The 15,276-nt window shown below is 55.3% G+C and overlaps 2 protein-coding genes across 2 annotated transcripts; both read right to left on the bottom strand.

The window, feature by feature from the left end:
- Positions 1-8: 8 nt before the first annotated feature.
- On the bottom strand, positions 9-3,937 carry MRPL24 (mitochondrial ribosomal protein L24). The gene is made up of 6 exons (XM_007110342.3): positions 3,789-3,937; positions 1,232-1,475; positions 1,056-1,151; positions 735-838; positions 335-465; positions 9-237 (listed from the first exon to the last, which is right to left on the bottom strand). The coding sequence occupies exons 2-6, from the start codon at positions 1,412-1,414 to the stop codon at positions 101-103; spliced, it is 651 nt and encodes a 216-aa protein (XP_007110404.1). The 5' UTR covers positions 1,415-1,475; positions 3,789-3,937; the 3' UTR covers positions 9-100.
- Positions 3,938-5,047: 1,110 nt separating this feature from the next.
- Positions 5,048-14,894, bottom strand: HDGF (heparin binding growth factor). Its single transcript, XM_024116212.3, has 6 exons — positions 14,559-14,894; positions 8,241-8,317; positions 7,959-8,097; positions 7,102-7,281; positions 6,603-6,826; positions 5,048-6,401 (listed from the first exon to the last, which is right to left on the bottom strand). Exons 1-6 carry the CDS (start codon positions 14,643-14,645, stop codon positions 6,395-6,397), a joined length of 714 nt encoding a protein of 237 aa, XP_023971980.1. The 5' UTR covers positions 14,646-14,894; the 3' UTR covers positions 5,048-6,394.
- Positions 14,895-15,276: the final 382 nt, after the last annotated feature.

Below are 15,276 nucleotides of genomic sequence, written 5' to 3'. Positions count from 1 at the left end.
TGCATACAGAGGACCCAAGGCTCTTTATTAGAGTCTGAAGAAGAGGTGACCCCAACCTTCAAGGTTAAGACAAGGAGGGGAGAAGCAGCTCTCCCCAGACTCAATACCAATAGACTTTCTTATGTCTCCGAGTCTCCTGGATCCCCATCGCCTCCATCACCTCCTCCTCCAGTGTCTTTAGACTGGGCACATAGGTTTTTTCTAGAGCATCTTCCACTGATGTGTCTTTGGGGCCATCTATTGAGCCAGAGAAAAGATGGGTGGGAGGGCTTCTTAACATCCCTTACTCCCACTCCTCCCACCCTCCCCTTCTTGCCGCCACACCCAGCCTCACCAATCCATGTTTCAGGGACGATGCCATCAGCTCTGGGAAATTCAGGTCTAGGGATAATTCTTCCTGATCTTGTGGAGACTCGTACCCGCTCTCCTGCCTCAGTGAATCTCCACTCCACCTCAGTGGGTTTCCTAGGGGATAGAAGAAGTGAGGCCAGCCAGGGAGTTAGGTCTCCCTCTTATGTCCCAACCCGAAAGTCAATGACTAAAAACACTAAGGTCACCATCTTGTTTCTCTGCTACCCCTGCACTGGGGTTTCCTATGGGGGGTCATGTCCATGAGATGGCCCCCTCTCAATTTCCAGCACATCCAACCCACCATTGCCTTTGGATAAATATGGTCAACAGCTGTGTGGACTCAGAGGGCAAGAAACCCTCTGACCAGAGCCCCATGTGCTTGCCTGTCCACAGGATCCACAAGTTTGACCTGGTTGTGGAGCAAGGGTGCTTCGCTGGGGATCATGGTTCCCCGGTAATCCACGGTCTTGCCAACATAGCGGTAATGCTGTCCAAAAGAGGAGGGGGCTATCAGAACCCAGGAGGTGAGAAGGGGGCTTGTCTACCACAACTCAGAGCATTCAGCCCAAGTTGAAAAGTAGAAGGTTCAGTTGTCTCACCATCCCTTCAGCCAGTCTCTGTCCTCCCTGTGCTGCTCTTAATGGACAGGGACGGATGGAATGGCACAGGCTTCCTGAGCATCGCTATCCTCACTCTTCACTTACTGTATTCAGCCCCTCCACGACCACCCAGTTTCGCTGCCGGATAACTTGAACCACTTTGCCTTGCTTCCCAGTGTCCTTGCCTTCTAGGATCTCTACCTGTGGGAAGAGATGACCGTCAGGGAGGGAGATCCTTGCCCAGGAGCACCCTGCCACCCTACCCCATCTGAGATTCTCACCCTGTCCCCACAGAACAGATGCCAGTCTTCATCAGAGATAGGTTCCACAGCCACCCGGCGCCGCCTAGTCCCTGGAGGGTTCTTCTTCTTGTCTGACAAGGAGCCTGGGCGGCTCATCCCATAGCGGTAATTGGGAGGCAGAGTGACCTTGGATGCCAAGGCCAGCAGAGCAGAAATCCGCATGGCTGGAGGCTGTGAGAAATCCCCTGGCCGGTGAAAGACCCAGAAATCTTCCTAGTCAGCTCTGGGGTAGGACAGAAAGAAGGGGGCAAAGAAACAAGGGAAGCAATATTTTCTTAAGCACTTACTTCATGGCTCAATAGACTGATCTTACTGAATCCGCACAAGATATTATCTTCGTTTTACAGATGACGATAGAGACTCAGAGAAGTTAAGTGACTTGTCAATAGTCATAAGGCTACTATGTGGGAGAATCAGCATTCAAAGCCACATATATCTGACTTCAAAGTCCAAAAATTCATTGAGGCCAGGGACCATGTTATCTAGATCACCCTTGAATCCAGCAGATCCCAGTAGGGCTTGGCATGTAGTAGGTACTCAATAAAAAGTTATTTAATAAACGCACCAACAGCAAGATGGAAAGAAAACAAGTAATGGACAAAACACTGGCATAAAGCCAAAAAGCAGGCAGTTATAAGGTAAAACAATCAAACAGGTGGCAGAGATAAAAACTGGGATTAAGGGCTTCCCTGGTGATGCAGTGGCTGAGGGTCCGCCTGCCGATGCAGGGGACACGGGTTCGTGCCCCGGTCCGGGAAGATCCCACGTGCCGCGGAGCGGGTGGGCCCGTGAGCCACGGCCGCTGAGCCTGCGCGTCCGGAGCCTGTGCTCCGCAACGGGAGAGGCCACAGCAGTGAGAGGCCCGCGTCCCGCAAAAAAAAAAAACAAAAAAAAACTGGGATTAAAATGTCCCTACAAAATGTCCAATTCCTAATCTCAATCAGGAAATAACCACTTCTCCCTAAGATAGTTTCTTTTCTAAAGGAAAAGGACCCAGAGCCAGACTCTAGGATTATAAGGTCCTACATTTCCAAACTAAGTATGTACTCTAAGCCTCCCAATTCTGGATAATGGACTAAACCAATGGGGGCGATGAGACAACTGAGGGCAAAAATAATAAGTGCTTCAGTTTGCTAAGCACTTGCTACCTTTCAGTTGCCATGCTAAGTCCTTTCCTGTATCATCTCATTTAAGCCCAAGAACAACTGATGAAGGAGGTACCATTAACCGTGTTTCATAGCTAAGAATAAAGCCTAACTGCAAAGTACAATTAAAGTGCACTCTAATGACATAAAAGCTCTGGACTGGGAATCAGACGACCTGGGTTCTAGTCCCCGCTCCACCATCATCTTATTCTGTGACCCTAGGCAACTTGACTTCTGAGCTTCAGTTTCATCATCCATAAAACTTTACAGGGTTGTTTCTGTCATTCGAGTTATTTTTAACATTTTAACAAAGCAAGATACAGAATCATGTGGATAGTATTATCCTTTTTGGGGTAAATTAAAAAATATATATTCTATCACAGACATAAATATTTACAAGAAGGCAGCAGGGAACAAATAAAGTACTTGTTTTGGAGATGAGGAAGTTTGGGAGGGCTATTACTTTCCATCTTGTTCCTTTCCATAACGTTTGCACTTTCTAACCACGTACCTTTAAAATAATACATCAACTGGTTTATCTGAACAGTGAGATATCAGGTCACTTTTCTTCTCTATACTTCTCAATATGGAAAAAACCTAATATTATTTTAAATTAATGCTGGATGAATGTTAAGGGCCTTGATGTTCCCATTCACAATAAAAAAATGCTTAGGGAGCACTACTATGTGACAGGTCTAATGCTGGGAACTTTACTATTCCCAGCATCTGATCTTCACGCTGCTCTCCGCGGGAGGCTGACAGGAGACGAGGAAACCAAGGCCCTGAGAGCTGGTGACTTGCCCTAGTTCATATGACTTGATAGAAGCAGAATTCTCTGGCGGTCCAGTGGTTAAGACTCTGGGCTTCCACTGAAGGACTGTAGGGGGCACGGTTTCCAACCCTGGTGGGGGAACTAAGATTCCGCAGGCCGCGCAGTGCGGCCAAAAAAAAAAGACAATCTTAAGACCCGAGACTCCTGCGTGATTGCTGCAAGACGTCCCTTAACCTCAGCTATTCAAGATCTGAAGCTCTGGGAGGAGATCCCAGAAGCCAGCCCCCTGGATGTTTTCCTTTTTTCCCTCCAAACCCTGGAGAGGCTGGTGCCCTTCCGCAGTGGGGCTTTCATGGCGCGCTCTGGGGCGCCGTGCTAGGTAGTGAGGTAGAGCGTCTGCTCCCTCAGACCCCGGCTCCAAAGGACCCGCCGGCCCCATCTTAGGTATGGGTGATGTCCATCCCCCAGCAGTCTTCAGCAACCACCCGCTCCGAGCTTCCGAAGCAGGAAGACCCCGGACGAGGCGACTGAGCCATGCCAGGGTAAAGGAAGGCTCTTCCCGCTCCCGCTCCCGGACCAGCCCAGAGCTGCCAAAACCTCCGGGCCACGCTGTTCTCACCTCTGCTTCCCGCTGAGCCGCGAAACCTCCGCCAGTCCCTTCTGCACGTGGGACCTAAGCCCCGCCCCACCGCGTCCCCCGGCTTTCTGGGAAAAGTAGTCTAATGGTACAATGGACAACAACGCAACAGCGCAACAACGATCATCTAGCCTCTCTGCATGCTGGGAGTTGTAGTCCGCTGCTGCAAAGCAAGCGAGAAACAGGAAATTTGGCTTTGTAGGAAATCAAGGACGCCTAAGAGCACCGTGAAGCACGTCGGGAGTTGAAGGCAAAGCGGAATATGGTATCGCGCCTGGCACATTCCTGCACGTGCTCTGCGTGGAGGCCGCTGGGAATTGTAGTTACTAGAGACGACGGCTCCATTTTCTAGGTGATTGCGGCTTCTTCAAAGCAGAGGGCTTCCCTTTCTAGTGAGGCTACAGTCAATACTCTCCCCGCCCGCCCTCTGCTGGAGGGAGCCAAGGCAGATGAAGAAAGTGTCATAGGCTTTCTAAACTAAGGGATGAAACGTGGGCCCTTCCAATGCCAGTCGATGATCTAGTCACAAAATGTCAGACTGAAAGAAACCTCAGAGAGGATCTAATCCAGCCATTCCACTTAATTCAGGAGTATTGGGAGGATTCCATGCTATCAACCTCCCCGACCCTCATCACGTTATCAGTAGCGGGCATCCCTGGCTTTGCCCTTGAGGGTCAAAGTTGTTTCTACAACCAGCCCCAACACCCTAACTTCCCTGGCCATCGTGAGCTGTGGCTGATATTGTCACCTCTCACAACCTACTTCTTCTTTTTTAAAACATTTATTTATTTATTTTGGCTGCACCGTGTCTCAGTTGCAGCACGTGGGATCTTCGTTGTGGCATGCGGAGTTCTTAGTTGTGGCATGCATGCAGGATCTAGTTCCCTGACCAGGGATCGAACCCAGGTCCCCTGCATTGGGAGTGGGGAGTCTTTCCCATTGGACCACCAGGGAAGTCCCACACCCTACTTCTTGTGCAAACTTTTAAAAAAACTTTCCCAGGTGCTTATGGGGGAAACTGTGTTAAACAGTGGCTGGGCAGTAGAATACTGGGCACAGTATTCTGTGACTTTGCCCTCGTGTAGAATTTTAGATATCTCCAACAGACTGAGAATGGAGAAGGCTGGCACACCTTACCTCAATCTGAAAAATGGATTTGGAAATCATTTGCATTCCCTTTCCCATTCCCCTGCACCATCAGTTAACCAGTACACCCCCAAAGAATCAGTCAAAATCCAATGTAGTAATCAATGGGTTTTATTTTCCTAGAACTGAAATCATCTACGGTTCTCAGAGCTAAACTTCCAAAGCTACAGTCAGCAATTTTTCATCAGAGCCCAAGGGAGGGGGGCAAGGGTGAAAGAGACAAGAGACGGAAGAGCCAAATAGACCACTAGAAAGAGGTTGGGAGAGGGCGCTTATTTCCCTCTGGCCTCTCAGTGGGTTACAAATTGGATCTGGTGACAACACTGAGGGGACCAGGTGAGGGTATGTCGATGGAAAATGACACCAGAAGGAACACCAAAGCCCCAACTACAACAAGAAAAGTCATCAAGCCCCAAACAGAAGGGGAGCCTCCAAGTGCACCTCAGAAATGGGGGCAACAGTGGGGAAGAAAGGAGCAGAGTGGGGGGCACACAAAGGGATGGGGGGGTCTTTAAAATTTTTTTTTTGTAATTTTCTTTTATTAAAAACATTTCCTAAAAAATGTGTCTTTTCCTTTATGTCTGGGTGACGTATGTGACTGTAGGCTGGCCTTGAGCACTGTGGGGAGAGGGAAAAGGGCAGCTAAGGGTCTCCCCAGGGCATCCCATCTCTGGCCTGAGGTCTAAAGGTGGATGGATACTCCTCAACACTCCCATCCGAGCTGGGTGAAGTCAACCCTTCAGATCTCAGGTCCTTGACCCAAAGAACTTGGAAGACCCCAAATCTTTTGATGATAAACTGTACTCCCATAACACCTAGGGTTGGCGTAAGAGAATGGGCATTGTCAACCATCAAGGATTTATGGAAGGGAGCCCCTCTCCCACAAGCTGTCCCACTTTCCCTGAATCCAGGTAGCTGGGAGAACAGGTGCGGGAGGAAGGGACAGGATGCCATCCTCTTGCCCACTCCCCCACCCCAATTTGAAGATTGCCCCTCCCAGGCCCCAGAAGCCCACCGTGCTACTTATTCTCCATCCCTTCCACTCACAGCCCTGATCCCAACCAACTCAGAGGTCTAGAATGCCCGGGGAAGGGCGAGAGGGGTGTCAGAAGATGGAAATAGCCGGTCCAGGCCCTAACAAATACACTGGGAAACAGCTCCAGGCAGGGAGGGACACAGTGGCCTCATCTCATCCCACAGAGCAGAAGACATGGACCTGACTCAGGTCACAGGGGTGTGGGGACATGGAGGTGAGGGCCAGGTGGCCTGCCCCATCCGGGTCAATCTCCAGGGTCTGAGCTCAGAAGGGGGAGAGTGAGTGGAAGAGGAAAGTGGGTTGGGGTGGGGAAGGGGTTCCCAGTTTGCAGGCCATGGCCAGTTTCCCCAGTAGCACCCAGACAGCAGCAGGAACGGGGCGGGGGCTCCTCTTGAAACATTGGTGGCTACAGGCTGCGGGGGAGGGTTGGAGGGGAGAAGGGTTAATGGTGTGGCCTTGGCCTGGCCGGTCCCCAGCCAGTGCCGGTCTCCTGGGAGAGCCCACCCTGCCTCCCTAGAGGCTGACTGCTACAGGCCCTCCTCCTCCTCCTCCTCCTCTCAGCAGGTGGCTGGGCCCTCCCAGCCCAGCTGCCAAGGGGCAGGGGGCTCACTCACCTCTCATGATCTCTGATGCCCGGGGCCTCAGCATCTTCCTTGGCAGCCTCTTCCTCTTCTTCCTCCTCTTCTTCCTCCTGAGGAGGCCCCCGGCCAGAGCCTGGCTCAGAGGGGGTGCTGTTCTTCTCTGCCTCCACTGGAACGGGCCTCTCACCCTCCAAGGTGGCCCCTTCCTTCTCCTCCCCTTCGGGGTCTTCTGTCTCCTTGGGACGTTTGGGGGAGTCCTGGGCAGGGTTAGCAGAGATGAGGTGGGCTGAGGCTAGAGAGGGAGGACACCAGCCTCCCCCTCCTTTCCTCAGAGGCTCTCCTTCTTAGGCAGACCCACAGTCCTCCAGCCCTCTGCTAGCTGAGATGTCTGCTGTGTCCCATCTTCTCAGCAAGGGACTCCCCAAGACTAGGGGCTGAATCTGTCTCTCAGACGGGCACTCCCTGAAAAAGTCGTAACTTCCCTCCTCAGACTAGGAGCCTTGCTCCGGGGCCCGAGGTAGGGGGCAGTTACCTCCAGCAGGTCTCCCGCTCTCCTCTTCAGTGCCCCCTTCTCATTCTTCTCCTTGGTCGGCTCATCAATGACCAGCTTCCCTTCCTCATCACTGCTACCTTCGGCATTCCCCTTCTTATCGCCATCACCCTCGGTGGCTTCGGGCTCGGGCTCTTCCACACAGCTCTTTTTCTGGGAGGACTGTGGCGGAGACAGCAAAGGCTGAGTGGCACCAGCGACTGCCACGCTGGGCCCCTCCCCAGACCCCTCCCTCGGCCACTCACTCCTTCCTTCTCCCACCTCTCCCCCGCCCCCACCCAGGTGCCCAGTCTCACAAGTGATTTGAGACCCACCTCTGTCGGATTAGCCCCGGGGTAAACCCACTGGCCGGGCAGGCAGGGCTCTGTGCAGGAGGGGGGAGGGCTGGAGCAGGAGGCAAAACCTCGGGTCAACTTCTCCCAAAGGGAGCTGGGACCCTTTCCCCGCCAACCCCCGCCCCCCACCCTCCCGCCTCATCCTGCCCGGCTCACGAGCACCTCCTCCTGGAAGCCTTTGTGGAAAGAGTTAAGGCCACATCCTATACTCACACTGGGCCTGCCAAAGGCCTGTCCCCACTTACCGCCTCCATCCTGTTCCTGCCCCCCCCAGGCGCTGTCTAACAGGTGGCCCCTGACCACAGCTACATCACACACCCGGAACCCCTTCCCCTCTGCAGGAAGCCTCCCCCAACCCCCCACCCCACGAGCTCCTACTCTGAAAGCCCTGGTGTTGGTGTCTGAGCCCCCCGTTCCTGAAGCATCACGTGTGGGTCCAGGGGCTCCCGGCACCTATGGCCACACCCGCTTTCCAGGAGGTCTCTGGGGCGGATGGCAGCTCACCTGGTAGCCAGAAGCCTTGACGGTAGGGTTGTTCTCGATCTCCCACAGCCCCTCGCTGAACCCTTTCCGTTTGTTGGGCTTGCCAAACTTCTCCTTGGACTCCTCGTAAGGGAAGAGGTCTTTGGGGCCCAGGAATGCCCTGGTGAGAGATGGGAGACTGTGCTCTCGAGTCCCTCACTGCATCTGAGCTGCGCAGCCCGATAGGGGAGGCGTGCCGTCACCACTGCTCTTTCCCCAAAGTGGTCCCCCCGTGGCCCTCCCCACCTCTGCCCCCTCACTCACGTCTCGTGGGTCCCGAAAAAAAAGACTTGGTATTTGTTGGCTGTTGATTTCACGGCAGCCTCAGGCATTTCGTCAATCTGAGAGCAAGATGAGTGAAGTGAGCGTGAGCTGGAGTCGAGGTCATGAATTTGGGGCCGGAGGGTAGGGGTTAAGGGGCTGATCTCTAAGGCACATCTGTGAAAAATCAGACTGAGAGGGACCCAGGAGTTCACCAAAGGGGTTTCTGAACCATTTTTAGCAGTGTGACTTTGTTCAAAAGAAGTCAGGCATAAAAGCCCAGCAGAATCCCCGCCTCTCTTTCACAAACCAAACAGCATCCATAAACAGATCCTGTCCATAAAGCTCCACGTCTTTGCCATCACCCTGGTCCAACCACTGTCCCCTCTTGCCTGGACTAAAACCACAGCCTCCCTCTCTTCTCTCAGTCTCCATTCTTGCCCCACTACAACCCATTCTCCACACTGCAGCCAGAGGGGGCCTTTCCAAGTGCGGGTCTGAGCATTTCATTCCCCTTGCTAGAAACCTTTCGGTGGCTTTTCAGGACTCTAGGGCCCACCTGTTCACCATTCTCTGTAATGTCAAGGTCTGAATTCCAATGCTGCCAACAGTATTTGTATGAGCTTGGGCAACTGACAGAACCTCAATTTTCTCAACTGTAAAATGGAGATGGTCATAGTACTTAAGCCATAGCGTTTTAAGGATTAAATGACCATAACGTAGTACGTCCCGCATATGTGCTTGCTATCATCATCCTCTCCCCAGTACACTGCTCTTCTGCTCTCTGCTCCAGCCACACTGACCTTTCAGTCTCCTATACTAACTCCTGATCAGCCTTCCAACCTCAGCCCCATCATCACTTCCTCCAGAAAGCTTCCCCATCTCTCCCAACCTGGTCGGCTTCCCAAATAAAACTCTCAGCACCTCTCCTGCACAGTGCTTTTCACAATTCCAGTTTTACAGTTCTTCATGTTACCATTTGATTAATGTCTACGTGGACTATACCTGTCCCGAGAACAGAGAGAGGTCTGTTTGTAAGTCCAGCACAGTGCCTAGCACCCAGTGGGTGCACAGTGAAGATATGCTGAATGACTCTATGAAACAGGCAAAAGCAGCCTGCTCTGACTGAAGTGGAGAGGTGAGGCCAAGGAGCTGCCTATTCAATATCCCCCCCATCAGTAGCAGCTCCAAAAGACTTCTGGGGAACTCTCTGAAAGTCATGTGATGTAGTCAGACTCTTTTTACAGACAAGGAAACTGAGGTCCAGAAAAGAAAAGTGATTTGCCTAAGATGACAGGACAAGTTAGTAAGGGCCAGATTTCAGAACTAGAGCTCCTAACTTGATCCTCTGCCTCAAATGTCCTGGGGGCATAAGGGATGCTGTGGTGGAGAAGGTGCAGAGGTCTGAGGTCAGGGAAATGGTGAGAGGCAGTGGCCCAGATAGCCTCTCCCAGATCAGGCCCTGGAGGCCCAGGCCAAGCTGAGCTGGGGGGGCGGGGAGGGGGTGTGGGGGAGGGGGGAAGAGGACTACAACTCCCAGCAACACTTGCAGCAGCCCTAGCGGCCGGGCTTTCCCACCGGACAGAGGCCAGGTGGCCATGTTGGCTGGGGCCCGGGGTGCAGATAGGAAAGAGAGAGACAGGCCAAGGCAGTGATTAAACACACAGAGACTAGGACAGAGTGCCTGACTGGGGGCCTGGGGAAACAGGGAGGCTAGGTGGATGGAAATAAGCTGAGACACACCCAGGAGATGGGGTGGAACCTGAGCAAGAATCTGAGGGGCATCTTGCTCCAGACATGGAGTCTTCAAGCTCCTGAGCACCTCCCCCGTTGCCCTGTGGCCTCTGGGGACAGAGGTCCAGCCCCTCCCCCCCAGGAAGGCCCAGCACAAACTGGGCCCTCCCCACAACCGGGAGACACTGGGGTGTGAGAGCTGGGGGTGGAAAGGCATGCTGTCCCCCACCCCAGCTCAATCCCCATCGCCATGACAACCCAACCCCGCCCCCAGGGCCACTCAGCAACCAGGAATGTGACTGCCCCTCCCCCCCAGGCCCTCTCTCCAGATTGGGGAGGAGGGGACACTAACACACACCCCACCCCCAAGCCTGGAGTCTGGCACCTGGGTCCCTGGCTGTGCCTGAAACCACAGCTAGGGCTGAGGGCTGGGGGCCCTTCTCAGGAAGCCAGAGCTGGGGTGTGGGCAAAGGAGGAGCCAGTCCTCTGCCAGGATACCTGGGTCCTGTTGCTAGCTCCCCACCCTCCTCTCAGAGGGGGAAGCAAAAAATAAAATGAGGGGCTCCAAGGCTTAGAGATCCCAGGAGACAGGCATAGGACAATAATAGCAAAAGCTCTTTCCTAGGCCTCTTCTTGGTGGACCTTTGTGCACCAGGAAAGAGGGCAGGGGGTGGGGAATATCTAATGGTCCCAGCTGGGAACTGCTTTGGGCTCTGCATTTTCAGTGCCACACTTGAGCCAGGACGTTAACAGGCTTGTAGGAAACATGTGATGAAAAGGGAGAAACTGAGGCTCAGGAAAGGGGTGGTGGTGAGTGAAGGGGTCAGAAACAGGAGACATGAGGTCCTCTCAAGGAGTTCAGACCAGGCAAAGCAGCGCTCTGCCCATCAGTCTCTTTCCCGTGGGAAGCAAACTCAAAGAGATGTAGCTGAACGCTGTGACAGGGGATCCAGGAGGCCACCAGCTGCCCAGCCTCAGGGGCGGGGGAGAAACCAAAGAATGGATGGGAATTAAAAATAGACAGAACGGGACACACCAGATATACCCGCCCTGCTGACTTCTAGCCAGATAAAGGGTAGGTCGAGAGGAAAGAGGGAGGCCAGGGGCCTGGGCAGATGGGCATCTACCCTCAAAGCATAAAGCCACCCCCATCCCACCTCACCTCCAGTGTAGGCACCTGTGGGGGAAGGGCCAGGAGAGGCGTGCTCTTTTTACTTAATGGAATTCCCAACCCCTCACCCCAAAAAGGGGAGACATTCCTTCTCTAGTGGACCCTTCATCCTTCAAGCCACAAAGGAAATGTCTTTCTGCGTTTGGAAGTGAAGGGAGGTTCTTTGTCGACGACGTAGAGGATATGAGGTCTCAGGGGAGGCCTGTACTCCCAATACAGACATGTGTCTCCCAGGCGGTGCCTTTATATCCAGGTTGTGACTCAGAACAAGTGAGTCAAAGCTAAGTGGGTCAGGGTGGGGCCAGATGAGTGCTGGGTACCCCACTGCACCTCCTCCACTGGCCAACAGAGGAGGGGGCTCTGCTACTTCTCAGCCATTCCAGGAATCCTGGCAAGTTACACTTCACCCCCAGCCGGCTGGGGCTCATCCACTCCCACCCCCCCGCCCTCTGCCCTCTGCATGTGCCTCATTCCATCACACAGGCCTGAGCACAAGGAAGTCCCATCCTCCCAGAGCCCAGGACACCTTCTAAGGCCTGAAGTACCCAGGTGAGGAGAGGACTGAACACCTCTCCCCCAGCCTCATACCAAATCCAGGCTCAGCATATAGAAAGGCAGCAGAGAAGGCTAAGCCCACCCTGACTGCCAGCCAGGGTTCTGACCACCACAACCAAGGCCCCAGCCCGACCTGACCCATGAACCGTAACATCTGGGGCAGGAGACAGTTGGGGCCAGGAAAGTGTGGCAAGCCCAAGAGGCAGAAAAGAGAAGGTGGTGTCTGGATGTGGGGGAAGGGCAGAGTGAGGACAGATGGGCGAGGCCCTCTGGCTGCTCAGGTTTTCTGGGACCGTGAAACAGGAAGTGGAGAAAGGAGGAAGGAACCTAAGGGGGAAAATCCCTGAGTCTTGGAGGTTAACTGTTAAGTGCTTGGAGATCCCCCAGGAAGTCAGGCAGGAGGAAGAGGAAAGGAGGTTAAGATGGAGTCACACCATCCTTCCAGGCAGGTCTTGCCTACCACGTGGTCCCCCTGGCTGAACTCTCCAAGCACTGGGCTGTTCCATTCTCACCCAGAGTCAGCCATCCTTCCCAGAAGCAGGGGCTGAGGAAGGAAAGCCCACACAGTGGCCTTCACCATGGCTGAGGACTCTGGTTGCTTATTAGATGGAGCAGTCAGCAAGGCCATCCTACTCCTCCTCCATCTCAGGAGGAGCCAGGCCCCCCTTCAGGCTCTGCCACTCAAAAGACTAAGACAGCACCCAAGGATGGTGAGGAGACTCAGATTTGTCTGCTCTTTTGGTGCTCAAGGAGAATGTATTTGGAAGATAACAACCTTGGGTGTACCACTCCCTCCAATTTTCAGAATCAAGACCCAGAGCACAGGCAAAGGGTGGGGTCCTATCTCTTTAGGATCCAGTCTGATCTCCCTCCCCCAACCCGAACTTTATCTAAAGGGCCCAGGCCTCAACAGAGCAAGAGACTGCCTCCCTGTCCCGCCCTTCTGTCCTGGAGGCCTAGGGTGAACAGAGGAAATGGACAGCATCCCCAGTCCCAGGTGCTGCCCTCACTGCAAAGGCTACCAGAAACCTGAAGGTCTTCTTCACAGGGGCCAATGTGGGTCTGCATGGGCCCCCCTTTCTTCCCTGCAGCCTGAAGGGGTTCCCTACAACCCCCATTCCAGTTGAGCCCCCTCCCCAGTCTCTGGACTTTGTCCCACCCCCAGGAGGTAGGAGCAGTAGAGACCTGTGTTCAGTTCTTGCCCTGCCCACCAGGACCTTGGCATCTGGACCAAGAAGCCAGATGGATCAAAGGTGCAGGGTAAAGTACATGAGTGTTCACACACCACACACATACATGCACACACAAGGCTGTCTATGGCAAGCACCTCACACTGCCCCCCGCCCCCCAAACCCAAGTCCCCTAGGAGGCCCTGGAGGCTGGGAGAGCCCTGCTTCACTCTGTACTTCACTCCCATTCCAGAGGCCAGACATCTAGAAGTTTCAGGGAACAAGGAGCTCAAGGCATATGGGATTAGGTATATTCCTCAGGAGAGGGTACTGAGTGAGGAATGGTCTCCTGGACTTTCTCGGAGTGGCCCCAAAGTTGGTCTGGACACTCTGAACAGGACCCAAGGGAGCCTGGGGCAACTTCCCAAGCTCAGAGCAGAGTCTGGCCCAGATGAAGACACAGACTCATGTGGAAAAGAGCAACCCACAGCCATAAGGCAGTTCTGCACTTGGCCCCCTTGCCCAGAAGACTCTCTCCCTCTGCTCCTCTCTGCCCTTGGATTACACTCTACAGGAGTCCTATACTCTAGGGCCGATACCAAAGGCCTCTCTCTACACCAACGTTGAAATAAGGTGCCAGAGACACTGTCCCCTGTGACACCCCCAACCTCCTCCAGCACCCTCTGGCAACCTCCCTTACTCCTTACTTCACCTGTCTCAGTTCTTGGGGGAAACATGATGAATGCGCCAGGCTAGGCATTTGGGCCCCACCCTCCCACCTGGCCAGGTGCTGGGGGTTGGGGAGGGTGGGCGCCTCACATTGGCGGGCTGAATCAACCACATGGCAGACTGGGCCGTTCTGGCGGGAGAGGCTCAGAAATGGGGAGGAGAAGCAACTCGGGTTCCCCCCGCCTCCACTAAGAGGCAGGGCAGTCTGGACTGGACTTCCCAATCCCAACAAGGGCTCTCTGCCACTCTCAGCCCCCAATCTGGGTCGGCAGCATACGGAGAAATATTTTTGTGGGGCTGAGGAGTGAAGGGTACTAGCCAGTAATTTCCAAGCTAGACGGATCCCCTCTTCTGCCGCCCCCCAACGATTCCTCGACCCTCCCAACTTCAGACCTCTTACGGATGCCCCAAACCAAAGTTTTCTAGAAGCAAACTCCGCCTCCGTCTAGCCTTTCAGGGCTGAGATCCTTCTTAACCATCTAATCTAGGAAGAGGAGAGTCTGAACTGGGGGTAACAATCAGTGAAGAAACTGGGGGTCTTTAAGGGGGTCCCTAAAGGGGGTAGCGGTGGCGCCTGGGGGGGTGGGTGGGAGGAGTTACACTGCTGGCCCAAACCCAGGCAGCGCGCCCGAAACCGCTGGGAGTATGGGGGCTGGGGGCGGAACTGAGCACGCGGAGCCGGGGGCCGGGAAGTGACCGGCGCCCTCAGATCCCCACGCCGCGCACACGCCACCACGCGCGGACGCCGTGTGGCCAGGTGTTCGCCGCTGCCGCCACCACCACCCCCACCACCCCGCCTCCACCATTATATAACCGGCGGGTGGGCTTGAGTCGCTCGGGCAAGATTCGGGGACTCAGACGCCCCCCACCCCCACCCCCCCTGCGCGGAGCGCTCTTGCCCTCCCGGGTGTTATGCAACCCAAGTCTGGAGGTGGATAGGGGGCGGCGGGCCGCCCTGCTCACCCGGGCCGGCCAGTGTGGATAGCCCTTCATCTTGGCGAACACCAGGTCCCCGCATTTGTACTCCTTCTGCCGGTTGGATCGCGACATGGCGGGGCTCCGGGCGCCCCGGGCTCCGCGCCGGGCCGGAAAGCGCGAGCCCAAGTTTGCGCGTGCGGCGGTGGCGGCGCCGCTCCGCTCCGGCCCTCGCGCGGCCCCCGCCTCGATGGTGGCCCCCGGCCCGGGCTCCGGCGCGGCCACGGCGTCTCCGCCCGCGCGCCGCACGGACGGGGCGGGCGCGGATCGGGGGCAACGCTCCGGCGCGATGGGTGCGCGCTCGTGCAGTTGTTTGTGTTTGAAATTCAATTGCTCCCTCCGCTGCGCGAGGCCTCTTCCTCCACCCCCCTCCCGGTCCCCACTCCTCCTCCTCCCTCCTCCCTTTCTCACTCCTCCTCCTCCCTCCTGCGCGCTCCCTCCCGCGGCGGTTTGATGAGTGCGGCTTCTTGACGCCCTGTGCCTGCCACTGCCCGACGCCCAACCTGGAGCCGCCTGGCGGTGCGCGGCGACACAGGCGTGAGGAGCCGATTGCCGAGCAAGCCGAGTAGGCTTTGTGTGCCCGCTGTCGGTGGGTGCCCGCCCGCCCGGGAGGAGCTGGCGCCCGGCACGACGGAGCGGCCTGGCGCCCCTCCCCCGGCCTCGCGGGTCGCTCCCAACTGCGGCTTCGGCGCTGCCAACTGTCGAC

This window comes from Physeter macrocephalus, unplaced genomic scaffold (genome assembly GCF_002837175.3).
Source record: "Physeter macrocephalus isolate SW-GA unplaced genomic scaffold, ASM283717v5 random_64, whole genome shotgun sequence".
Lineage (NCBI taxonomy): Eukaryota > Metazoa > Chordata > Mammalia > Artiodactyla > Physeteridae > Physeter > Physeter macrocephalus.
This window is presented reverse-complemented; position numbering and strand designations above follow the sequence as displayed.

Coding starts and splice junctions, on each gene's coding strand:
- MRPL24 (XM_007110342.3), bottom strand. CDS start 1,414: ATGCGGATTTCTGCTCTGCTGGCCTTGGCATCCAAGGTCACTCTGCCT. Junction 1,152..1,231: donor ATCTGTTCTGTGGGGACAGG/GTGAGAATCTCA, acceptor CTCTTCCCACAG/GTAGAGATCCTAGAAGGCAA. Junction 238..334: donor CGTCCCTGAAACATGGATTG/GTGAGGCTGGGT, acceptor CTGGCTCAATAG/ATGGCCCCAAAGACACATCA.
- HDGF (XM_024116212.3), bottom strand. CDS start 14,645: ATGTCGCGATCCAACCGGCAGAAGGAGTACAAATGCGGGGACCTGGTG. Junction 8,098..8,240: donor TTTTTCGGGACCCACGAGAC/GTGAGTGAGGGG, acceptor ATCTCTCACCAG/GGCATTCCTGGGCCCCAAAG. Junction 6,827..7,101: donor GAGCGGGAGACCTGCTGGAG/GTAACTGCCCCC, acceptor AACCCTGCCCAG/GACTCCCCCAAACGTCCCAA.